Consider the following 27116-nt stretch of genomic DNA (forward strand, 5'->3'; position numbering starts at 1 on the left):
TTTTTTTTTTTTTTTTTTTTTTTTTTGCTTTTTGGTGAGGCAATCGGGTTACGTGACTTGCTCAGGGTCACACAGCTAGTACGTGTTGGACCAGTCAGTGTCCAGTGTGAGACTGGATTTGAACTCACATCCTCCTGACTCCAAGGCCAGAGCTCTATCCACTGCGCCACCTAGCTGCCCCAGGGAAGGACTTTCTAACAAGACCTCCACAATAAAGAAGGATGGAAACCAGCATCTATTAAGTGTCTACTATATGCCAGACACTCTGCTAAGGGCTCCACAAATATTATCTCATTTTGTCCTTTCCTGGGGGGTAAGTGCTGTTCTTACTCCAATTTTGTAGTTGAGGGTTGGTGCTCTTAACATCCCCTGGAAGATAGGTGCTATTGTTATCCTTATTTTACAGTTGAGGAAACTGAGGCAGAGTTTGAGTGACTTGCCCAGGGTCACACAGCTAGATAGTATCTAAGGCCATATTTGAACTCAGATCTTCCTGACTCCAGGCCCAGCACTCTATTCACTGCACCACCGGGCTGTCCATAATGATAGAAATGGGTTGCCTAGTGAGTTAAGGAGCATCTCTTCACTGGAAGTGTTCAAACACAAGATAAGTAACCACATTTCAAGGAGAGTCAGTGTGGCAAAAGATAGAGTGCTGCCCTTGGAATTGGGAAGACCTGGATTCAAATCCTGCCTCTGACCTGTCCTAGCTGTGTAACTCAGTAACTGAGCAAGCTAAGTAACCTGAGCCTCAGTTTTCTCATCTGTAAAATGGTAATAATAGTGCCTATGACACCTACCTCACAGAGTTTTAAGACTCAAATGAGAGAACTAATGCTATTTTAAAACTTCAACGATGACAGAGTCTTAAATAAGTATTAGATTAGTGTTGGCCCTTAGAGTCTGGAAGACAGACAGTAGGCTTAAGTCCAGCTTTGGACATATATTGCCTCTGACTCTGGGCCAGCAATTTAACTTCTCAGTGCCCTCGGAAAGTCTCTGACTTTAGATTGTTCAGCAGTTGCAGATCTGCTTCAGTTTCCTCATGGGTGGGGGTGGGGGTGGTCCCTATATTACTTTAATCACAAATAATTGTCAGTCATGAATAGAAGATATTCCTGCTTTTGTGGGGGGGAGGAGTGGTAGTAGACTAAATGACTTCCTACAGTTCTGATTTCACGATTCTCTGATTCCTTGAGTTCACAAGCACTTGAGTTGAGGGGATAAGTATGGGGGATGGTTTGTCCAATCAAGTTCAATTGGAAGGAAATAGAACCCTTTCTTTGCTTAGGCAGGTGGGATAGCTGGTTGCCTCTTTTAGGAGACACCAGGAACCCCCAACTATTCCAAAACTATTCCAAAACACCTTCTATCAACATGCCTCGAGTCCCCACTATTAGTCACTCTTTGAGGGTAAGCCATTATCTCTCAAAGACCCCGTGTTCAAATGTAAACATGTTATCTGGGTTGCATCATCTTAACATCTCAGATCATTCTGAACCATGAGTTTATCCCATTAACCAGCCCTTTCCCTAGCAGGTTTGCAAGCCCCATCAATCTTTTTTAGCCTTGGTACTTACATTTCCCCTACACAAGCTTGTTCCTTGTTCATTCCTTGTTTCTACCAAATACCAACAGACACTTTTGGTATCTCCCTCCTCTAATTCCCTAGCTAGGAAATACGCAGTATTTATAAATTGGTGTGGATCTTGAGCTACATATCAGAGGCTTGAACTGGCTTGCCTTGAGTTATTTTGTTCTCTTTTTAACACTTCTCCTTTTCACTTAAAAAAAAACAGATCCTGATACTTGTTTTTAATGTACCTTGAGACATAGTAAAGGGAGAAATAGCATGTTAATATACTACATTGTTAATAATAGCCACAGTCCTTATTTGCCTTCATGAATCAGTCCTTCAGGTCCTCTTCATCATTTCAGTTGTTCTGTTCCCTGTGACCTGTCAACATGTTCTCAGGAAGAACTGGCATTCGGGCCGTGTTCCAGGGGCTGGGTCACTTCAACCGTGTAGGGACCAGCTGTTACTCAGGTGCTCCCAGGAGCCAGCACTCTGAAATTGTCAACACTTGTTGCAGCTATCTTTCCTTGGAGGGCTCCCATCTAATTTGATCTTTATGATCTCAGGTGAGTCCCTGGGTGCCAGGAAGTTGCCTCCTCACCTGGAACACCTGGGCTTAAGGCAGTTTTCATCCCCTCCCTTCCCTTATGAACCTTTCCCATTGAACATTTCCAAATTATAAGCTGTTTGCCTGCTTCCTGGCCCAGTCACTGAGCTCTATACCAGCGCACACTGTAGCTTATATCTCTGACAACTGTAGCACTGAAGTACCTTCCATTGTGTGGCAAGAGAATTATTGGGCATTGCAGTGAGGGGAGGAGGCCTGAAAGGGAGTGTTACAGGCCAGAGAAAGGAGAGGGTAGATGGATAAAGACAAGCATTTCTGTAGAGTCAAAGTTTTGCCCTTATGTTTCTGTAAGGGAGCATATGAAGACCCTGTCACCATGAAAGTATTTGTAATTAGCAAGATTTCACTTCCCTTTGCTCCTTATAATAAGATAGGAATTAGGGCTCTAAGACACTCTACAGTAGTAACAGGAATTTTCTTAGTTGGAGTCTGGGTTCTCAATGTTTGAAAATCTGAATTTACACAAAAGGCAAATTGGGGGGGTATCTTTTTTTTTTTAACAAAAGGCTTCTTTGCTTTGCAAAATTATTGTGGGGTGGAGAAGGTAACTGTAGTGTAGAGAAAAGAACTCTGGGCTAGGAGTTAAGAAACCTAGATCTGTAATAATTAATACCAGTTCTTCTATTAATGACCAAGTCACTTGGTCTTTCATCCTTATCATCCTCATCTGGAAAATGACTTGTCAGGTATCAGCAGTCTTTGGGGATATGGGCATATGGGAGAATCATATTCCAGTATGGCAGAGGATGCAGTTCAAATCATGTACGGGGAGTGGAGAATTATGGTGAAATTTAAAAACAACAATAAAAGGTGTGACGGGCAGCTAGGTGTCGCAGTGGATAGAGCACCAGCCCTGAAGTCAGGAGGACCTGAATTCAAATCTGGCCTCAGACCAACACTTGACACTAACTAGCTGTGTGACCCTGGGCAAGTCACTTAACCCCAATTGCCTAAAAACTTAGAAAAAAAAAGAAAAAAAATAAAAGGTGTAGTAGAAACCTATTCATAACAAAACAAAAGAATCTACTATGTGCCAGGCACTATATGGGGTGCTGGGAAATCAAAGATGAGAAGAAAATGGGCCTGTCTTCGAGGAAGTTGCATTCTAGGGAAGAAGGAGAAAAACATAATTTGTACACAGATAAGTAACTACATCCCATCACACAACTGATACTGTTTTCTCTCACTGCCAAATCTTAAGGTCTTTACTTTCTCATTCAAAAATGTAGCATTTGGAAAGACTACCTTCTCCTCCTGGATACTGTCTCCTCTCTCTGTTTTCATGACATGGTTCCCTCCTACCTGCCTCTTCTCTTTCTCCTTTGCTGGTTCAGCATTATCCATATCATGCCTCCAAACTGTGCATGTTTCCCAAGGCTCTGTACTTTGCTTTCTTCACACTTTCTAACTTGGTGACCGGTTCAGCTTCCAAGGTTTAAATATCTCTACGCAAATGGCATATCTGGTCTTAGTCTTTTTCCTGAGCTCCAGACACATTTCAACTGCCTATTAGAGATTTTACGGTGGATGTCCCATAGGCACCTCAAAACTCCGTATGTTGAAAACTAAAGTCAATGTTATCCCCTTCCAAATTTCCCCATTTCTGTCGAGAACACCATCATCCTTTCGGTTACTATCCAGGTTTGCCAACCTTGACGTTGCCCTGACTCTCTGCTTCCTCTTACCCCACATATCCAATCAGTCGGCTAATCTTGCCATTTGTACCTCCATGAGATCTCTCACAAGCATCACCTCCTTTCTACTCATATGATCACCTCCCTAGTACAATCCTCTATCACCTCTTGATTGAATTACTGCAAGTCTGCTAATTGGTTTCCCTGCCTCAAGCCTCTCCCCTCTCCAGTCCACCATATTGCTGTCAAGGTGATTTTCCTAAAATGCATATCTGACCATGTCATTCCTCTACTCACTAAACTGCAATGGTTCCTTTCTGCTTCTAGGATCAAATATAATCTTCTTTGTTTAACTTCTAAAGCCTTTCACAGCCTGAGCCAACCTACCTTTCCAACCTTATTATTTATTGTTCCTTTTCCTGCTCAGTCAAAATGGTCTTCTGTCCACCCTCCCCACCAACATTCATCTCCCATCTCCATACCTTTGTACAGTCTGTCCCCTCTGCCTGGAATGCACTCACTCATTTCCTGTCGAAACTCTGTTCAGCTGATTTCATCTTCTTAAAGTATTTCCTAATTCTCCTCTTCTCCCACTCTCCACTTGACTTCTTACATTGGAAGTACCCTCCACCCCTGCAGCCTCTTTCTCTCTTTCTGATTGGTTCTTTTCAGACTGGCATTTTAAGGAGGAGGATCAGGCTAGCCACGTCTTCTTTCCTCTAGGCTGCATTTTCCCAGATTTTATGCATTTTAGCTTCATTTTATGTATTGTTTTCTCCTATTAGAATGTAAACTCCTTTTGAATGCTATTTTTTTCTTTCTGTTGTGTTTTGTTTCCTCTTTTTGGTGGTTCTAATTCTTACTTACAACATCACTAATGTGAAAATATGTTTAATAGGAATGTATATGTATAGCCTATATCAGATGGGGAGGGATGTGGGGAGGGAAAAATTTAAAACTCAAAATCCTATGGAAGTGATTGTTGATAATTCAAAATAAATTAATTTAAAAAATAAAAAAAATAAAATTACCTTACATTAAGTTTACATATATTCACTTTTGTACATATTGTCTCCCCCAATAGTGTATAAATTCCTTGAGGGCAAGAATTGTTTCATTTTTACCTTTGTATCACCAACACTTAGCATAGTACTTATCACTTAGTATCTGCTTAATAAACGTTTGTCTGTTTTAAAAAAAAAATGTAAACTCTTTGAGGGCAACTGTCTTTCTTTTTGCTTGTATTTATATTCCCAGTGCTGAGCATGGTATCTGGCACATAGTTAAGTGTGTGACAAATGCTTATTAACTTAATTCAACCCCCTAGATGCTAGTACCCTTTCATTCCTAAACATATTAGTCTTCTGTTTGATACATACATTGTAAAGATTCGTGTACAAATTGTCTTCTCCCAATAGACCATAGAGTTTGTCTTTGTCTCCCTATTGCCTTACCCAGTGCCTGGCATTTAATAAATGCTTATTGATGAACTGATAAATATTAATTTCAAGAAGAAGGAAGCATCTGAGAGAATCAGAAAAGACCTTATGTAAGAGGTAGTGCTTAAGCTGTGCTTTGAAGGAAGTCAGGAAACCTAAGAGACCTCCGGGGATAAGTAGGGACTACATTATAAACATGACAAAACAAAGGAGGAGGAAATGGGATGTCATATATAGGCAGCAGTAATTGGTAGAACACAACTGGAAGTCTAGAGACACTGTTCTAGCCCTCTTCTGCTCCATCTTACTGTGCAACAAGTTATTGTGAGGATCAAATGTGATAGTATTTATAAAGCTCTTAGCACAATGCCTGGTATGTAGTAGGTACTAGCTATCATCATCATCATCATCATCAACCTCAACCTCATCATCATTAATTGTTACTGTTATTGGAGCAGTTAGGTGGTACAGTATATAGAGTGTGGGGCCTAGAGTCAGGATGACCTGAGTTCAAATCCAGCCTCAGACACTAGCTGTGTGATCCTGGGTAAGTCACTTAACCTCTGTTTGCCTTAGTTTTCTCAAAATAATAGCATCTACCTCCCAGGGTTATTGTGAGCATCAAATGAGATAATACTTATTAAGTATATAGCACAGCACTTGGCATATAGTAAGTGCTGTATGAATGTTAGCTATTTATTAATAATAATAATTTAGGCTACTTCAGTTAGAACAGAGAATACCTATATAGAGTAATACAGAATTAGACTGGAAAGGTCAGTGGGAGCATATACAGGGTGTCCCCAAAGTCGCAGTGCAGATTTCTATTATTAAAAGTTTGAAACTGCACTAAGCCTTTTGGGATACCTTATATTAGAGGACTGCAAATGCCAGATTGAGGATTTTGTATTTTATCTTAGATGCAATGGGGAGGCAGGGAGGTACGCTGAAGGTTTTTGAGAAAACACTGTTTAAATGCAAGGGAAGATGGTGACCATGGAGAACAACAAATAGAAGGTATTGAAGGCATATGTACTTACATGCAGGCCATTTGGTGATTACAGTGAGGGAAAGAGAGAAGGGGGAGGATGTGACACTGTCCATGTATCATTTTGCTGAAGCAAAGTATGGCTCCTTTTTATCCATGAGTGTGAAGGGTTACCAGTTATCAGACTGGATGTGAAGCAGGGATATCCAGGAGCCCCAGGCCCTCACCCTCCTGGGTCTCTTTGACTCTTCCTGGGTTCAGGTGACCTGTTTGTGCCTTGTGCCTGTGTTGCCTTGGGAGACTGGACTCTGGGAGTTTGCCAAGTGATACCTTTCGGGGGTTATAATGGTGGTGGAACAGATACTGATACAAGCCTGCTACTGCAGAAAATTCCCGTGATTGCTTACCTCTCCAGGTCCTGCATTTAAAGCATCTTTATCACAGAGTTCCTCTTGTTTATTCTCCACATCTGTAAACAGAGCAGAGCAGCTTTAGCTTAGGCTGGGAGCATAATACAATATAACACGGCACTGAAAATCAGGAGTCTTGGTCCTTGCCCTCCTCTGCCACCAACTTACCATAAATTTTCAAAAAAGTCATTTCACTTCTGGGTCTTCTTTTCTGTATATTGTAAAACAATCACTGTGGTCTCTTTTGGACCTAAAATTCAATGATGATTGAGGATGCTCTAAGGCAGTAGAGCATCTAACATGCTTGTTTATTCCCTCCCCTCCCAAAAAAAGATTAAGACCAAGACTGAGCTTTTGGGGAACACACCTATCATTCTTAAACGAGCTCTATCTGTAATGAATCAACCTGAAAATTCATGTCTCTGCCCTATCAGAAGAAGAATCATGAAAATTTAGAGACATAGTGGTAAATTGATTTGGTCATTATCTTTCCAGAATTTCTTAAGATTCTGATAAACAATTGAAGACTGCTCTGGCTGAGGAATAATGTCTGAATGTCCATGTTGTCTGTGTTTCCCAATCCCCAGCACCACAAGGACTGAAGCTGGACTAATAATAATAATAATAATAATAATAACTAGCATTTATGCTGTATTATAAATTTTTGTATTTACAAATACTATCTCATTTTACCCCCACAACAATGCTGTGAGGTAGATGCTATCATCATCCCCATTTTATGGATGAGGAAACTAAGGCAGACAGAGTTTGAGTGACTTGTCTAAGGTCACACAACTGGTAAGTATTAGAGGCCAGACTTGAACCCAGGTTTTCTTGCCTCCAGGCATAGCTCACTCTCCATGCTTCACCTCACTGCCAATTGAATTGACATGGTGGCCTGGAGGAAAAGGGAGGCTTCATCAATACTGCCAACCCCCCCCCCCATAAGCTGCTACCACCAATGATGGCAGGTCTAATTGAATTCTACCAGCATTTGAGTGCTTGCTATATTGTGTGCTCAGAACGGTGCAAGTGCCTTGGAGGATACAGTGAACTTTAAGGTCTTCATGTGCATCTATAGTAATTTGTTTAAGTAAAATTTAACTAATCACAGCATGTTTTAGTAAATTATACTTGGGTTTATGGATGATGGATTAGTGTTTTTTAACCTTGTCCCAGAGGGCAGAATTAGGAGCAGTGGATTAGTATTAGAGAAAGGCAGATTTAAACTTGATATTAGGAAAAACTTCTTAAGAATTAGAGGAGTTTTAAACACGATTACCCCACAATATAAATGGAAAAAGCAACAAGAACAAAATGTCATATCACACAGGTAGAATGACTAAGCTTTTCCCCAAAGAAGAGATGAGAAGATGCACCTCTCTTCCTTCTTTGCAGAGGTGACTGACCATGAGTATGGAATGCCAGATAGACTGTCAGACGCAGTTGAAGAGTTGGTTAATTTTGCTCAACCACTTTTCTTTCTACATTGTAAGGGATGATACATTGAGTATTTGGAAATGAAAGTGATGCAAAAACAAAAGATATCAATTAAAATTCAAATAAATGAATAAGAATTAAACCATCCACAAGGAGAACAGGCTGCTTTGGAGCCAAAGGAAATAAAAGGTGGGTGATAATTTATCAGGGGTCACAGACTCCAGGTGTTGAAAGGAACCTCATTGGCCTGAATAAGAATCCTTCCACAATATGACTGGCAAGGGGTCATCTGGCCTCTCCTGGCCAGTTTCCTGTTTGAGCATTGACTGGACTTGATGGTCACTGAATTCTGGTAATAATAATAAAAACTAGCCTTTGTATATCACTTTAAGGTTTGTGAAGTGCTTTATACTTAGTACCTCATCTGATCTTCCCAACAACCTTGGGAGGTGAGTGCTGTTATTATTCCCATTAGACAGATGAAGAAACTGAGGCAGAAAGAGGTTAAGTGACTTGCCCAGGGTCACACAACTAGTAAGTATCTGAGGCCAGATTTGAACTTAGGTCTTCCTGACTCCAGGCCCAGTGCTTTATGCACTGAGCCACCCAGTTGCCCCAAAAAGGTATTTGTTGTTGTTCAGTCATTTCATGATTTCTTTAGTATCTACAATCTAAATTATTATTAACTTTTAAAATTGCGCAAGTGTGTGTGTGCCTGGGTGTCTGTGTGTCTTTGTGTCTGTGTGTGTTCTGTATGTATGGCTTCTGGCCTCTAGGAATTATAATCTAACTGTATACACAAGCCTTAAATACATGATGTGATACAAGACAGTCTGTGGACGATTAAATACCAAAGTGAGTAAACCAATGCTCTGGGATGTTATCGCTTATTATTGCTAAATGTATCTAATTTAATAGTCCGTCACAGGCAGCAAACTCATGGAGCTTGCATTTTAGCTGTTTGTGTATATATCTCATTGCTCCAGCTAGATTGAAGCTACTACTTGAGGACCCAGACCTTTACCTACCTTCTCTCCATGTGGGGCACTAGTAGGGCCTTAATGAATGAGTATTGGATTGACTTGAACAGTCGTTTGCATTCCCCACAGCACCTGGCTTAGTTAATTAAATAGGTTGTTAGAGGAAAAATGGGAGGAAAGAAGGAACATTTTTCTTGAAAGCCAATGAACAGAGCAGTGTGGTCATTTTCATTTGTGGGTGTTACAAGCAAGCATACCCTTGTCAAGCTTTCTAGGGCAGGGCAGGGGAGGCCTTCCCATCTATAACTGCTCAAATGCAGTTCTGCTCACAAGCTGGTCTTCCCATTAATGTGGGAAGTGCATTCACTGGAATGCACTCAGGGAGTTAGGACCAAGATATTCCTCTAATACCTCTATAAAGTTGTCTTGGTCACAAAGAGAGCTGTACCTATGGTACAGGAACTAAAATTTAGGAAGAGTATCTGACCTCAGATACTAACTGTATGACCCTGAGCAAGTCAACTTACCCCCATTTACTTCAGTTTCCCCATCTGTAAAAATGAGCCAGAGAAGAAAATGGCAAACCACTCCAGCATCTTTGCCAAGAAAACACTAAACACAGAGTTGGATACGACTGAAATAACTGAACAACAAAATAAATGTAACCCATAGACTCCTAAAGAAATGTAGAAACCACTATAGTAACTAATTCTCTGTTTTGCTGAGCTGAATTTGCCTGAATTGCTTCTCATATTACTTTTCATATTTTGAATTAAATGTTGATTTGAGAGAGTATGTGATTCTTGCTTCTTGCTCTAGCCCTGCTTTGTGTTGCTTGCCACAGGTACCAAAATGTCCAGCTAACGGTCGGGTCACAAAGAAAAAACAACTCCAGCCAAACCACTTAAAAGAAAAATCAGGCAACAGAGAAACCAGCAGTCCACTGGGTCTGTCCTTTTTGTCTGGGACATAGAGACCGCCAAAAAGTACCTAGGCGTTTACTAGGCAGATAAATGTGGCTATAAGAGCCATCAAAAGACTACTTCTAAGGTGGTCTGCTTGTCACCTAGGGAAGATATTTTTTCCCCTGCAATACATCAGGGAGGAATCCAAGCGCCAGACAGGTGTTTGGCTTCTCTTCCAGTTACCTACCCACTCTTTTAGTCCCAACCTCATGCTTCTCTTCATTGCCCCACAATGATTGGAGCTGAGACATTTGGGTAGGAGGGAGCTGGCACACCAGTGGGCAGAGGAGAAATGTCAGTCAAAGAGCCAAGCTGCTGCTTGTGTCCCTGGTACTCTTAATAACTGGATTTTGTTCTATTTCTAGCAGTGTTTACTAATTGATGATGATGGCTGGAGAGAATGCTCTGGTGCTGCCCTCCTCCCTCCTGCCCCAATCTCATCTTCTACAATCACATCCACTTCAGTGGTCCAGGAGGGGCTGGGCTACCAGATAAAGTTGAAGGACGGTTGTCCCATTTCATGGCCCAAAGGATCCACTGCCCCTGGCAGTCACATGTCAGTAGCTTGGTAGAAGTGGATTTAGGTTGCTTTCATTATTCCATCAAAAGTCAGTCCTTGTGGGTCCTCTCTCTCCTTGCTTGGGTTCAGACTGCCAAAGCAAATATACTAGTTAAGTTTGCTCATGTTGAGAGAAGGGGCAGGGCAAGTTGGCACAGACCCCACCATTGGCGTGAGATTTGTGAGAGGCCAGGCAGGCAATGGGAAGCTTACAAAAGGGGGTACTGGCTGGCCTGTTTGTTTTGAGCCTTTATCATCCACAACCATTTGGAAGTCTGGAGCAAAAAAAAAAGAATGAATTGGTTTTTACCTAGCTCAAACCCAGGAAAACAGATGCTTCCTCCCCAGCAACGCTGGGAATTAAATCTAAGCAGCTTCTGGGGATCATGGCTTGGGGAAAAGAAGATATTTTCCTCTCTGGCCACTTTCCTATACTCACTCCTAAACTAAGGCAGAGTCTTCCCTAAAAGATTGCCCATTTCTCCACCCTCCACCTGTCTCCCTGAAATGAGAACAGTAGTCCTTAGCACACTTGTCTAAGTCGGGAGGGATTGCTACTTAGATAGGCCAAATTTAGTAGTTAAGTATTCCCAGACCCTTGATTTCCATTCATTTTGATGGGTTCCATCAGAGCTGCAATCCAAAGTATGCTGGTCTAGTTGGAAAACTGCTGCTGATGGTCATGGTAACTGTATACAACACAAGTCCAGCCTTAGCCCTGAAGCTGATGCTAAGGGTGCCCAGGTGGTCTTCTACACTGTAACAGGACAAGTATTCCTCCTTGGGGACTTTCCAGTGCCTACTCACAGCAAAGGTCTGCAGGATATTTCATCAAGTGTTTAAGAGAAAAGCTATGCGTTCATTCCATTGTGGGTATTTGGCGATATTCAAACTGAGCTCACCAACCTCGCAAGGCATAGCTGGAAGGCACATTCACCAGTGCTGACTTACATGTGATTCTCCCATACCATTTAATGAATGGTATGGCAAAGGTTATAAAAACACTTTTTTGGAAAACAACCAGATTTCAGATACGGAGAAGAATATAGTCATGGCGCATGGGATAGAGAAGGTTAAATGTCCAGAGTGTTCACCAGTGATTCCAAGGAAGAGATAGTAGAACTATCCAGGAGAAGACTAATTAAGAAAGGCAAATGGGACAATATTTTTCTGGACATAAAAGAGAGCAGTTACTCTTACATCTCCTTCCCCCAACACACACCCCAAAACCTTACAGCAGCTTCCTTTTGTCTATGGAATGAAATATAATCTCCTTAAACTGGCATTTAAGTCAGGCCCTCCATGGTGTGGCTTCAACCTTCCTTTCCAGTCTTATTTCAACTGTTCCCCTTCACGCAATTCTACATTTTGGTCAGAATGAATAATGAATTACCAGCTTTCTTTGGTTCTTGTCTTGACCCTTTCTGGCCTCTAGGCTTTCACTCAGGTCATCTCCCACCTCAGAGACACAGTCCTTCCTTCTGGACTCAGCCCTTGAAATCCCTTTCTTCCTTCAGGGCAACTCAGCTGTGACCTGCTCCACCTCCTGGCTTCATGGCTGAAACCCCACCTTCTATAGGAAGCCTTTCCCAATCCCTGTTAATTCTAGTGCTTTCCCTTTGTTGTTTATTTCCTATTTATCTTCTGCATAGCTTGCTTGTACATAGTTGTTTGCATGTTGTTTTCTCCATTAGTCTGTAAGCCCCTTGAGGGAAGGGACTGTCTTTTGTCTTTCTTTGCATCCCCAGCACTTAATCTTGTGCTTGGCATATAGTATGTACCTAATAAATGTTTATTGACTGACTGACTCCATGAAGCCTGCCTTGAATGCCCTGACTGAAAGTGATCTGCCTTTCTCATTTTTTATTAATAACTCTTCCCTGTTTGTTACATGGCCTATTCTCTTTGTTAAACCGTAAGCTCTTTGAGGGCCAGAGACTCTGGCATTTTTTTCCCCTTCATTTTAATATGTGTATTACCTAGAGTGAGTCCTTAATAAGTATGTTTTGAATATATTTATGTAAAAATGCAAAGAAAGAAAAGAGAACATCGGTGGGGGAGAGGAGTGTTTGGCACGATGTCTTGAAGAGAGTAGGCATTTCAATATTTGTTGACTTGGTTTTGTTGAGAGAGAAGGAGAGAAGGAGGAGTGTGGGCACCAGCGAGGGAACAAATATGTAAATTAGGCTTGTAGGAGGCATCAGAACAGAGAAGGGACAGGAAGTTTTAAAAATCCAGGATTGTCCTACTTAATGCAGACTTTGTGTTCCCCTGATGTTTTACTTGGAATTCACCTATGATGGTATTTATTGTTACTGGCATGAAATGGTGTTGGTCCTTCATCTGGGCTCTGCCACAGTATCATCCTGCCCTCCTTCCTCCCATACACACATTATGGGACTATGTCCCTTTTATGGACTAGAAGCCAGAAGTGTCTGAGATTCTCTGCTTATCTAAAGGCCGGAGGACTGTGGGTAGCCTGAATGTGTTTTGTCATCACCTCTTCCGGGTCCCTTTGGGCAGAAAGCCAAAGTCAACCGTCCTCAGTCAGCCTTTCTCCTGTTGGTGCTGCCAGCCCAGGGGCCTTTCCATTTCCTGTGTCTAACTGCACCTGAGCAGAATGTTTCCCATTAGGTACAGCTTGGGGGTTGAAACAGTATCCTGAAGGTGTGTGCCTTAGAAACGACTCTAGCCTTCACCAAGTTGTAGCTGCTGTCTCTGAATGACCTTCTTTTTCTTTCTTTCTTTCTTTTTTTTTGGTAGAAAAGGAAATAACTAGGGAATGTTTCTTTGTGTTTTTGTCTTTCTTTGTATCCATCAGCCCTCAGCACAGTGTTTGGTACGTAGTAAGAGCTTAATAAAGGCTTATTGGTTGATTATTGGTTGACAGAATCATAGATTTAGAACTAGAAGGGACCTTCACAGACATCTAGTCTAACCCCTTCCCTTTACAGATAGAGGACACTGAGGCACAACATCATACAGGTAATAAGTACGTAACAGAACCAGATTCAATCCCAAGTCTTCTGGTTCCAAATCTGGTCCTCTCTCTACATTGTCACCCTTTTCCCCTCCTCTCTCATCAATTTAACTCATCAAATATTTACCAAGTCCCTACTATGTGCCACACACTATGTTAGGTTCTGAGGATACAACATCAAAAAGGGAGCACTCCCTGACGTCAAGAAGCTAATGTTCTGCTCAACCTGTCCTGATGTAGACTCCAGGAGGCCCATCTCCTATCCTGACTCATGGGGTTCCATTCTTTCTCATCCTACCTGGTAGGATGGGCCCAAAGACTTCCTGAGACATGGGCCTGAGGAATCTGAGCTCCAAGCCTGGAAACTGAGGGGCAAGCACTCAAAAGCAAAAGTTGTCATCACCAACCTGCCAAGGTGACCTTGAAGAAAGGCCGTCTGCCTCAGCCCACTGTCACAATCTTCCCCTTTGTCAGAGAGAAGCAGGTGTATGGTAAGCTGGTGAACATTCTCTGATTATTCAGCCTCTGGCATGGCACAGGAGATTTCTAGTGATGGCTAAACCAGGGGAAACTGAATGAGACTGCTGCTTAGATGTGAAAGAAAAGGTGGACCAGGGAATTTTCCCAGGAAGACTGCAGATCCCACTGAGCTCTAAACTAGACTGGGAGTGAGTTTGGACTTCTGAAGAAGTTGGTCAAAAAAAAGGTTTGGTAAGAACAATGGAGAGTTATATAGAAGGGGATGGAATACCACATAGATGCCAGATGTTGGGATGTTGTTAATACAGCCAATACATTAGAAAAAAAAGGGGGGGAGGGTGATCTGGATTGAGGGTAGCCTGAGGAAACATTTGTTGGTTTTCCAAATTGTCAAACATTGTTGTGGGTTCCTGAGGGAGGGTTGTGGAGTCATAAGAACACTGCACTAGGGAGTTTGTGGGTGTGTGTTCTAGTCCTGGCCTTGCTACTAACCAGATTTGTGGTTTTAGGCAGGTCATTCCATCTCCATTTGTAAAAGAACGTAGTGGAGCCTATTTCCCTAGGCCTTGATGATCTCTAAGGTGCCTTGTAATGGTCACATTCTATGAAGCTCTTTTAATCTCTTCATTCTTTCTTTGGGTATGTGTGGGTGGGCAGTTGTGGGTCCTATCTGTGATTTCATTGGTACGGGAACTTCCAAAATTTGAGCTCCCTCCACTAGTACAGATCAACTACTAGTCCATAATTTATATTTTTAGAGAGTTTCCTAGGGATGCCAAGAAGTTAAATGACTTGTCCATGGTCATAGAGCTAGTATGTGTCATCTGTTGTACTTAAACCCAGGTTTTCCTGGCTCCACAGCCAGGCGCTCTACCACTACATCTTGTTCCTTCTCAGCAGACCTACTCTATTGACTTATAGGGCAAATTCTCATCCATGCAAGCTGGGTTAGACATATTCCTGCCTGAAAGCAGGGAAATGGAACAGATCCCATTTAACATCTCTGTCTTGGTCCAAAGATTTTTTTTATTCCATTTTTACAACCACCAAACTACTTGCATTTTTTTTTCTGCAATGACCCAGTTCCCTTGCCAACTCCCAGCACATGTCTTTAAATTAAAATATATGTATATATATATATATATATATTTTTTTTTTTAATTTATCAAATGAGATAGGATTTGGAAAAAATGCTTAGTATAGTACCTGCTACATGGTAGGTGCTTAATTCAGGCTTCTTTTTTATATTATCTTCATTTCAGAATACATTCCTCCTCTTCCCCTACTCGGTGAGCCATCCCTTGTTTAAAAAAAAAAAACAGGATCGGGGGAAAGGCAATAAAGAGAAGAGAAAAAATCAACTCAGTAAAACTAATCATGTATCAACTGTCTGATTATAAATGCACCATTACATATCCATCCTCCCCTCTCTCTCTCCAATGAAGGGAAGGAGGTACATTTTCTCATTTGTTTTTTTAGGGATTAGCCTGTTTGTTTTTAGTTATTCAGTATTTAGTTTAATTTGTCTTGTGTACTTTTGATGTACGTTCATTGTTGTTTTCCTGGTTCTTCTGACTTCACTTCGCTTTAGTTCATATAAATCTTCTTGTGGTTTTCTGAAGTCTTCATATTGACCATTTCCAATAATGTGGTAATATTACATTACTTTCATTACTATACTTTATAATTTAATATTTCCCCAATCAAAGGTCATGTATTTTGTTTCCAGTTCTTTGCTACCACAAAAAGTGTTGCTATCAATATTTTGGTATATATAGGATCTTTTGCCCCCTTTCTTTGACTTTCTTAGGGGTATATGTACCTGGTAGTGGGATCTCTGGATCAAAAAGCATGGATATTTTGGTCACTTTCTTAGCATGATTCCAAATTGTTTTCTAGAATGATGAGATCAGTTTTCACAGTTCTTTCAATAGTATATTAATGTCACTCAATAAACATTTATTTAGCACCTACTATGTGCCAGTCACTATGATAAGCACTGGAGACACAAAAAGAGGCAAACAACAGTCCCTGACCTCAAGGAGTTTACAACTTAATGTGACCAGCTTTCCATAGTACCTTCAACTTTGAAAGTTTCCATCTTTTTAAAAATATTTTCCAGTTTGCAGGGAATAAGATGAAATGTCAGGTTTTTGGATTTGTGTTTCTCTTACTGTTAGTGGTTGGGAGTAATGTTACACATAGTTAAAAATTTTCAATACTTTTCAAAATTGTTTGTTCCTATCTTTTGCTTCTCTGATGGTTCTTTGTCTTAGATATTTGTGTTAATTCCATATGTGTTTTGGACACCAGACCTTCATCAGAGATGTTGGATAAAAATATTTTTCCAGTCTATAGCATTGCATTGATTTTGTTGATTCATTTAATTCAATTTCACATAATCAAAATAATCTGTTTCATCTCCGCTGTTGCCTTTGCTCTTTGATGGATTGAGCATTCTCTCCAGTGCCATATCTGTGAAAGATACCTGAGCTGGTTCTCTTCTTATTTTTTTATGGTGTAACTTTTAATATTTGAGTCATTTGTCCATTTTGAACTTATTGTTATATATGGTATCAGATGTTGTTCTAAACCTATTTCCTTCGTATCATCTGTTTTCCAGTTCTCCCAGCAGCTCTTGTCAAATAGAAGGTTCTTCAACAAGTAATATATGTTCTTGAATTTATTGAATATTGGGTTATTGACTTCAGGGGTTTCTAATTCTTCCTTAGCTAGTCTGAAATGCTGATTTACTTTTCTATTTTTAACCATTATCCAATAATTATGATGATCTTGACTTTAAAGTATAATTTAAGACTTCCAGCCTATTTCTACAAGTCCTTCTGGCCTTCACTTAGAGCCATTTCTCTGGGCAATAAGCTAGCAGTTCGGATGCATTGACCTAATTGTTTTTCTCCTCTTTCTGTACAGTATGAATTCAAAGCCAAGAACATCAAGAAAAAGAAAGTGAGCATCATGGTATCAGTAGATGGAGTAAAAGTGATTCTGAAGAAAAAGAAGAAGGTGAGTATCCCTGAATCTGCAGCTGGGGGGTGGGGAGGGGGTGGGGAGGAGGAGGGGAACCAAGACAATCTGAATGTATCCAGATCCCCTCCCCTCTTTTTGATGCTGATACCAGAGCTCAGATTTTAAACCATGAGAAATGAGTAACTTTGATCCAGGGGTAGGTGGCATGGGGGGAGGGGCTTGCATTTTCTTTATAAAAGGAGGTTTCCTCTTTATCTCACCTCTTTCTCATTATTGGCCTTTGACACCCTGCCCTGTCCCAGAATTTGGCTCTGACTATATTGATTCATTCATCAAACATTCATAAAGTGCCCCTTATATACCAGGTACTGGAAATTCAAAGAGAAACATAACCCCGCCCCCTCAAGGAACTTAAATTCTATTGAGGGGTAAATGGAGGACAGCGTTGGGTGGGTGGGTGGGGAGACTGACACATATGCAGATAAACCAAAATATATAAAAAGTTGGGAAGGCCCCAATTACTGTGTGCTGTTGATATAATGCCTTCTTTTTATTCTTAGTGCTTATTAGTTTGTTTTAAGAGCCTGGTCAGGAATGTTTTTGATTGAAACCAGGTGTGGGGCTGGGAAGTAAGGTGGGGCAGAATTCCTCAGGCTTCTGCTGTCGCTCTTGCTGCCTGCCGAAGTGGCTGCATTGGTGGTGACTGACTGGCCCCAAAAGTGTGTGTGTGTGTGTGTGTGCCTGTGTGTGTGGAGGTACTAATATTGGGGAGTTGGTGTTGGTGAACCTTGGGAAACATTCGAGTGTGGTAAGTTGAACCCTGTGTTCATATGAAGGAAGGATGATGGGGTTAGTTGATCAGAATATTGTAAGTGAAGCAGCAGTGGTACTAACCTGGTGTTTTCCACAATCCAATTTGGATCATGGGCTATAGGACATGGAGACGGAAAGGACCTTTAGAGGTCACCTAGTCCAACACCGTCAATCTACAGATGAGGCGACTGAGGCCCAGAGAGGGGAGGGATTTGCTCACGGTAAAACAGTGAGCTGAACTCTGATTTGGACTCAGGTCCTCTAAAAAGCAGATATAACCCAAGGTGATGCTGGTGTCCATGTGAAAGGGGAAGAGGGACAGCAGGGTGTGCTGCTTTCAGGAGCCCATTGTTACTTCCTGAGAATGCTCCTTTGATTGTGAGGTTGGGTTTGTGTAAGAAAAGATAGGAGGTAAAACTGTTCCCCAAAGACTACCACCTTCAAAATGTAAGGGGCCCAGGGAATTTATAACCATTCCCTAATGAGCCCCCTCTGTAGAAACCTCAGCAAGTGCTATGTTTCGTGTTGGGGAGAGAGCAAGAAAACTTCTTCCCCTCACAGTAATTAGTTGTGACATCATGCTCAAAACAGAGTTGTCCCTGGGGCCCAGGTGGCATACTGAAACCAGGTGGGTACCTGAAGCAAGCTGGGTTCTGACAGGTGGGGAAGGTCTCTGGGTACCAGTTAAAGAAATTAGGTGGGTGTATGAGAGAGAGTGTTTAATACTAACAGGCAGCCCGAGGCCACAGTTGCCCAGCATTGACCTCTAAGGAGGACAGTTACGAATGACATAAAGGTTGATTGGAATTAAGCACTGTTGACTCTTGCCATCCTGATAGGCTGAGTCACATCCTGGCATCTGCCATAGCCATCATGTATTTTGGTCGGCTCAGTGGATGGGGGAGGGTAGTGAGGAGGAGGAGGGAGGGTAGAAGGTGGGCCTCCATAGGTCAATTATGATATGGCCTCTAGGCTCCTGGTGGGAGCAACTAGGGAGCCCTGGTGTATATCCCTGAAAAGAAAGCTGTGAACTCCCCCAACTGCCTTTTCAAAATCAGCAGCGAGCCAAGGCATCAAGAAAAGGAGAAATGCCTCTTCTAGCAAGAGAATGAAAAATATGCCAGAAAAAGATCTAATAGATTGAAACACAACCTCCCCAAGGGAATCAGGAGGGACTCCGTGAGTCACTCAAAACTCAGCTCTTCAGTTAGCTGGGAGGAGTGAGGAAGAATGATCTCATAGCTCTTTCTCACATGTGATTCTTCTGATGCCAGGCTGAGAAAAGAAGTTCACCTTTCACCTACTCCTCCCACACCTGGTTTCTCTTTCAGGGATGTGACTGTGCGCTTGGTGATCCCTCTAATCTTGGTTTCATTTTTCACAGTAACTGACAGTGGAATGTACAATAAATAGCAATCAGTCTTGTTGATTTTCTTATGCACCAGCCCACGTGGCACCAAGCACCCCTGACCCTGTGTCTGTCTCTCTTTCTTCTCATAATGACGATAATCACCACCAATCTCATTTCCATTTCTATAAAACATTAGACTTGATAATGTTCTTGCATTACTACAGTGCTATAGGGCAGGTAATATAAAATTGTTTTAGCCTTCTTTTACGAATAAGGAAATTTGAGGCTCAGAGAGATGAAGGGAATTTGGTCCCACGGTCCTAGTTCGTTGTGGGAGCTGGGATATGAACTCAGGTCTCCAGATTCCAAGACTAGCATTTCTTTTTTTTTACCCTGCTGGGAAGTGGTGAGGATATAAATACAACCTGAAGATACTCAGTTTTCTTTGTGAGAAAATAGCCTTAGGGTTATCAAGAAGCAAGTAGCAGGTCTTAATACCCCAAATGGGCTACAAAAAAAGACTTAATTGGCATTATTCTCCTGCCTCCAAATGGCCAGTCTGTCAGCACTTCTGTATGGGGTCCAGACCTAAACCTAGGCTCTTAGGATCTAATGTGTTTAATCATGATCTGGTCCTGTAGCCTCTTCCAGGGTGACCTATAACCTAATTGGAGATGGGGGCCTCCCAGCAGCCAGGGCAATGATCATAACTGATGTTTATATAGGGCTTGAAAGAGTGCAACCCACACTATGTGCTTTATGGTCATTCAGTCAATAAACACATATTACGCATCTACTAGGAGCCAGGTGCTGTGCTAACTACTGGGGATACAAAGGAAGATAAAAGAAGCCCTGACCTCAAGGAGCTTACAATCTAATGGAAGACACAACATGCAAATAACTAGGTACGAACAAGCTACATACAGGACATATGGCTAGGTCCCCATCAGTGTGAATAATGAATCCTGGGAAGTAGTTGGATTATTAGAATTTTCATTGTATATGTCTACTGGATTAGAGCCAATTACCATATTTTACATATCATTACTTCAAATAGTATGAATTCAAATAATGTAACTGCTTTGGGGGATGTGTTATTCACACTGAGACCCAGCCGGATCTCATTCAATCCTCTTCTCATGATGTAGGTGCTATTATAATTTTCTTTTTATAGACAAGGAAATAGAAGAGGTTAAATGACTTACCCAAAGTCATGCTGCTGGTGATCATCTGAGGCAAGATTTGAATCCAGATCATAATTGACTCTGAGTTTACCAAGCTATTCATCACACTGCACTGTCCCTATGGGTGGCCCCCTGGAAAATGGGGAGAGATGGTCAAACTGCCCCTTCAGGGAGATCTCTACCTAGCAGTAGCAGGGAGGAGAACTAAATATGAAGGTAGCTCCCTTTCTTTTTTATTTCATTTGCATCAATCACAGGCTTATTAAACATGATGTCTACGCAAGATTCTCTTGCAGGAATGAATAGTGGGCACCCCTGGGGTGGAGGGAGGAGAGAATTGAAAGATAAAGCAATGTATGTGATTTTAACTTCTAGCATGACAGACTGGGGTGAGGTAGCATTAGAGTGAGGGATCCCTTCTCCTCCCCTCTTCCACCATCAGGCAGCCAGCAAAAGGCCACTAACACTCTCCAGTCTATCAGGACCCATTCATTGTTGCTCTTGGCACTGAAAAGAAATGTGGAAACAAGAGAACCCATTGGGAAGATGTGACCGAGTTACTGGTTCAGGAAACATGATTGGCCAAGTAGACCAAGAGAGTGGGCAGTGAGGCTGAGCTGTTTTGATGCTCGTTTCTTCCAGCCCTCAGTGTGCCCATCTGTGAGATGGGGAAAAGAGCCATTCCCACACAGAAGAGGACCTGGGACTATTTTATATGAAAGTGGTAATTACCGCATCACCATCTTTCTCTGATGAATCTTGCTTAAGAGACGTTGTAAGAGTGTGGGTACTGGCCAAGTACATGGTAATTATCTCTAGCTGATTTCTTTTTAAACCTTCTGGATATGTTAACAAATACCTAGAGGTCCTTCCTTCTGAACTGATTCCAACTTACAATGAATTTCTGGTTCCTTTAGAAGTTTAGCTTTGATGTGTCTTAGCTCATTTGTCTCTGCTCATCTGCTAAATCTAAATTATTACCTTCTCTGTGCATGTGAGGACTGTGGTCATCCACCTCACAGGGCAGAGCTGTATATAAGGCAGAAGGAATGGAACCTATGTGAGGGCAGGGATTGTTAGGTTTTTGCCTTTGTATCTCCATCTCCTCTGTATTCCCCAAAACATGGGGAAAGTGGCTGTACTAGATCAAATACAATGAGGAATTCTATGCTGGGAATGACTCAAATTTTTAAAGCATTGAGGGATTATTTTGCAGTTTATAAACAACTGGGGTGCAGAGTAGATAGAGGATTGGATCTGAAGTCAGGGAGGCCTGAGTTCATATCTTGCCCCAGACACTTATGAACTGTGTAACTCTGGGCAGGTTACTTAACCTCATCTGCCTCAGTTTACTTTTCTATAAAAAAAAGGATAATGATAGCACCTCTCAGGGTTGTTGTGAGGATCTATGACATTTAAAAAGTTTGAGAGACATAATCTCTGGGTAACATAATCATTTTATTAATAAGGCTAGCATGTTTACTACCAAAAAGAGGTCGGAGGCACTTTCGAATACCAAAGACCCCTCATGGCAGTGGGTTCACAGTTTATATGTCCTTGGAAGAGGGTATGTTTCTGAGGGTGGTGGCCAACTCTGATTGGTTAATAATTGATGAGAGAGAACAAATATTGCAGTGGGATGTAGGCTTATTCTAATGAAGGCCTTGGGGTATGGACTTGAATCACCCAAGTTTTGGTCAAAGAGACATCAATTTCCATATCACCTGTCTAACAAAAGGGAGAATCCACATTTTCTCAGACCTGTCTGAGTAAACACAATGAACAGGAATCCACAGTCTTTGCCCAAGATTTCCCACACTGGTTGATTTCTGGATGAGGAAGTAGAAAAGGAGAAAACCCTTGGTCCTAGTTCAATAATTAGTTATTAATACAAAGAGAGAAATAATCGTTTCTCCCAATCAGACAATCTTTGCAAAGTGCTTTGTAAACATTAAAGCACTTTGTAACTGCTAGTATTTATTATCACTATTATTACATGATAGAGAAATAATGAAAAAGAACATATATAATCTTAATAATCCCAAAAGCTGATTCATCCACATCTCAGCTTTGTAAAATCTTTGTGAGAATGATTTACATGCTAATCAATGGGATCTGAGGTAAAATGAGATGGCAACTGTGAAACTTTCATAAACAATTCTATTCAGTACACCTCATCTATGCAGTCACCCAAATGGACTAAAAAGTACACAGAATACAAGATACATCCAAATATATGTCTACAATACAAATGGAAGAGGGATTCCCTATAGATGATGAGCTCCTACTGATGCTCCTATTTATAGATGATATTGTGCTAATTCCACTAAACTCCCCAACATTATAGGGCTTCCTCAATGAGACCCACGATTAATCAAAAGTGATTAGCCTAATAATTCATATAGGAAAGACTAAGTAGAAGAAAAATGGCTCTTTCCCATACCCTGATGACTGGTTCACTGAGTTAATACATCATTGAGTATTTTGGGAATGGGATCTGCAAATAGACGATGAGTTGGAGCTAGAATTGAAGAAGAGGATGAAGTCAGGCTGGATTGTATTTGAATGATTAATTGTATAGCACATGCTTCCTAACATAGCCATATCCTTTTAACCCAAGGGTTCTCCCAGAGATGCTATGTGGCTGAAAATCTTACAGTTCATGAGAAAACAAAGTTACCTAAAGGACAAATGAGGCATGCATGCATGGGGGGGACAGGTGAGCCCACCTTATTGACCTCACTGCATGAAGTGGCATAAGGGATACCAAGGAAACATAAAGTCACAAAAGGAAGTGAGAATAATGGATAGATGGCCCATGAATTCTAATGGTACCTATTAAATGTGCAAAGACCTTTAAAATGATGGGTGAATTCTCTGGAGGAGCAATGGCATAACCTAGCAAATATCCCACTGTCTACACCAGCCAGGATTGGGAATCCATGGAAATATTGCTGTGAGTGTCCCCAGTGCTTAGCATGGTGCCTTGCACAAAGTAGGCACTTAATAAATCTTAATTGAATTGGAATAAATTAACACTCTAACCTTATTTCAAGGGAATTTGCTATTTAAAAAAAAATAAAAGGGTCTGTTTTAATCTGGTTTCACCTGGCATGGACCAAGAAGATAGTATTCTTGGAGAAGCTGTAGCATTATCATTAATAAACCTTTATTGGATACCAATTATGTACAAAGCTGGACAGCTAGGCGGCACAGTAGATTAGAGTGCTGGGCCTGGAGTCAGGAAGACTCATCTTTGTGAGTTCAGATCTAGCCTCAGACACTTGCTAGTTGTGTGACCCTGGGCAAGTCACTTGATCCTGTTTGCCTCAATTTCCTCTTCTATAAAATGAGATGGAGAGGGAAATGATAAACCACTTTAGCATCTTTGCCAAGAAAACCCCAAGTGGGGTCACAAAGAGTCAGACATGACTGAAAAATGACTTTAACAGTTATGTACAAATGCCATGATAGAATTTCAGATATCAGGAAGAGGCCAGTTGTGACTTTTTTTTTTTTTTGAGGAAAAGGGAGGTGGGGTGACAACTTTGCAGCCCCTCTCAATTCAGTTTCCAAACATATGTTGCTTCATCTGCTCTGCCAAAGCATGAGGCTATCTCTCATAATTACTGCTGTAAGACTAGAAGGGATTTCTTTTGTATTGGCCAAATGCAGATTTCATTCTCATGGGAACAGATTTTTGACCTGGACATTTCTTTTTTCCCTAAAAAAAAAAAATGCTGGCATCACAAGTAGATTTGAATATTCACTGTTGTAATAGTGAGGCCCCACCCAAAATAATAATATTAAGTATGACTAGCATTTGGAGTTTTGATGTTTGCAGAGTGCTTTACAAATATTTTCTCATTTGATTTTAATGATAAATCTAGATGCTACTTTTATATTTCACAGATGAGGAAACTGAAGCTAAGAGAAGTGAAGTGCTTTACCCAGGGTCACACAGCTCATAAGTGTCTGAGGCTGTATTCTGAATTCAGGTCTTCCTGAGCCTGGTCAAGCACTCTCCACAGACCCACCACATTTTATCCAATCAGATGCTCCCTGAGCTTTCAAAATAAATCTTGAAGCTTCATAGTCACAATGCTATTTTCAGTTTTGTTTTCAGTTATAGTGAAATCCAATGGAGCAAAGTTTATTAATGATCATAGAAATGGGATTTACCAAAGTTTAAACCCTAGAAGGACAGTCTTCTATGAATGAAGAACATAAAAATGACAAACAAATGTCTGCAGAGAAAAGTCTGCTTAAAGCACCATTTTTGTCATGCTCTGCCCCAGATTCAATGGCTCCTTGTTGCCTGCCATACTCCTTATCTTGGCATTCAAGGCTCTCCACAATCTTGCCTCATTCTGCTTTTTTCCAATTTTATCTCCCACTATTCCTCAACACAGATCCTCCACTCAGACGAGGCTAGTATAAAAATATAACTTGTCTCACATCACATGTTCCTGCAATCCACCAATCATCCTTCTCTATGGACTAATTCCAGCTGATAAAATTAAGATTATAATAAATTAATTAAATGCAGGCTATATCTGGGGAGTCATTATTGCTTCCTTTCCCCAACACTGTGTGTGGGTCTTAGAATACCACAAACCTCAATCAAAGAGTGACTCAGAATCTGCATCTATAAAATCTGTTAATCAACCATTTATGAAATAGCTATTATTTGTTAAGTAGGCACCATACTAGGTACTGGGGAAATGAAGATAAAAATGAAACAGACCCTGCCCTCAGGAAGCTTACCTTCTATCAGGGAGTCAGCATATGCATGTATACAAATAAACAAAATTAATACAAGGTAACTGGGGAGGAGGGCAGTTAACAATTGTTAGGCTTCATGTAGAGGGTGGTGCTTGGACTGAGTTTGGAAAGAAACAAGGGATTCTAAGGGACAAAAGTGAGGAGAGATGGCATTGTAGGTTTAGAGGACTGCCAGGGCAAAGGACTGGAGGTGGGAGATGGACTATTATGTGAAGGAACAATAAGCCAGTTTGGCCCTAGACCATAATGTGTATGAAGGGAAGTAATATGTTATAAATCTGGGGAGGCAGGCTAAGACCAGGCTCTGGAGGGCTTTCTACCTGTGTACCATTCTCATAAATACTTTAGAAAAATCAGAAGGTAAGCATGCAAATCTGCAGTAGCTTTATCTTTTCAGCTACCTTTTTTGGGGAAAAATACTGGCCCTGGTCTTTACTGTTCTTCTCTTTCAGATGGCTTGAAAATCAGTCTCTGAGGGACTTAAAACCACCCTGCCTCCAGCATGGCCTTCTTCTATATATATATTTGCTCAGGCCTAAGCAATTTTCCTAATTAACTCTTACAAGATTATCTCCTCAGTCTTCAAATATTGTAGATTAAATGATCGAAGAGACCCAACTGAAGTCAAAAGAGGAGATTACCTCCCATGGTTTTTTTGATACCTAATTAATCATGATAATAAAATTATATGGCATAGTCCTGAAAATTTTCCCTGAGAAACTGGGAAGGAAATTGAATTTATGACAGAATGGACATTACTTATGACAGATTTGTCTCAGTGGCAATGAGATACTAAATTGGTAATTACCAGAATCTGGCTCCATGCTGAGCACTATCGGGCAGCCTGCTTCTGACTCATTTGTTGTTCAGTCATTTATCATTTGTGTCCATATCTTCGTGACCCCATTTTGGGGTTTTTTTGGCAGAGATACTGGAGTGGTTTGCCATTTCCTTCTCCAGTTCCTTCTACAAATAAGGAAATCCAGGGTTTCCAGAGTTAAGTGACTCGCTCAAAGTCACGCAGCTAGTAATTGTCTGAGGCTGGATTTGAACTTAAGGAAGATGAGTCTTCCTGATGCCAGGAGTGGCTCTCTAACCACTGCACCACCTAGACGCTCATTCTGGCCCATAGTGTTTCTAGACGGGGTGTTGCTCTTAGAATAGAGGAATCCAGCTACTTTGACGTCGTCGGAGGTGTTTCCTGTAGTCTGTTTCTTAGAATTGGTAGGCCTTGTGGTGCAATGAATAGAGCTTCAGGCTTAGTTAGAGGTGGGAAGATCTGACTTCAAGTCTTGTCCCTGACACTTAGTACTTGAAAGGCCATCAGCAAGTCACTTAAATCTCTCTGAGTTTCAGTTTCTTCATCCACAGGGTTTTTGTGAGGATCAAATGAGCTCATGTAAGCTAAGCATTTTGTAAATTTTACAAGTACAACCTAAATGTCATTTAGTATTATTCCTCCATCCTCCTTTTGACACAGACTGGGTGATTGTTGGCAAGTTGTGTAATATCTAAGATTATAAAATGTAGAACAGGTGCTAATCTACACTGGGGGAAGAAGTTTCCTCACCAGGAACTCTGCAACTGAAGAGATCACAGGAATACTCCAGGAAAACGTTCAAAAAGAAACCAGGTCCTGTAATTGTCTTTACTGATAGTCATGTGTACCATCAACTAAAGATGTCTAGTCTGGCTCCTAACTTAGACCAAGTCGTGGAACCCCCTCACATCTCAAGAGGAGGGGATTTATTCATTCAGTCAGTCTGTCATGCATTCATCATGTAGGTAGTAGGAGGCATCGTAGATAGAGTGCTGGACCTGACGTCAGGAAGAATGGAGTTCAAATTCTGTCTCAGACACTTGCTAACTCCGTGACTCTGGGCAAGTCACTTACTGGTCTTCTGCTTCAGTTTCCT

The 27116-nt window shown here is 41.2% G+C and overlaps 1 protein-coding gene across 4 annotated transcripts in view; it reads left to right on the forward strand.

Moving 5' to 3' along the window:
- Positions 1-27116, forward strand: part of LOC114047482 (carboxyl-terminal PDZ ligand of neuronal nitric oxide synthase protein-like) — a 379736-nt gene that overhangs the window by 247328 nt on the left and 105292 nt on the right. For all 4 annotated transcript variants that reach the window (XM_027868301.1, XM_027868304.1, XM_027868303.1 and 1 more), the window contains exon 3: positions 17011-17103. In XM_027868301.1, coding sequence (XP_027724102.1) covers positions 17011-17103 — 93 coding nt within the window. The remainder of the gene's footprint in view (positions 1-17010; positions 17104-27116) is intronic.

The sequence above is a fragment of the Vombatus ursinus genome, unplaced genomic scaffold (genome assembly GCF_900497805.2).
Source record: "Vombatus ursinus unplaced genomic scaffold, bare-nosed wombat genome assembly UNPS02014789.1, whole genome shotgun sequence".
Lineage (NCBI taxonomy): Eukaryota > Metazoa > Chordata > Mammalia > Diprotodontia > Vombatidae > Vombatus > Vombatus ursinus.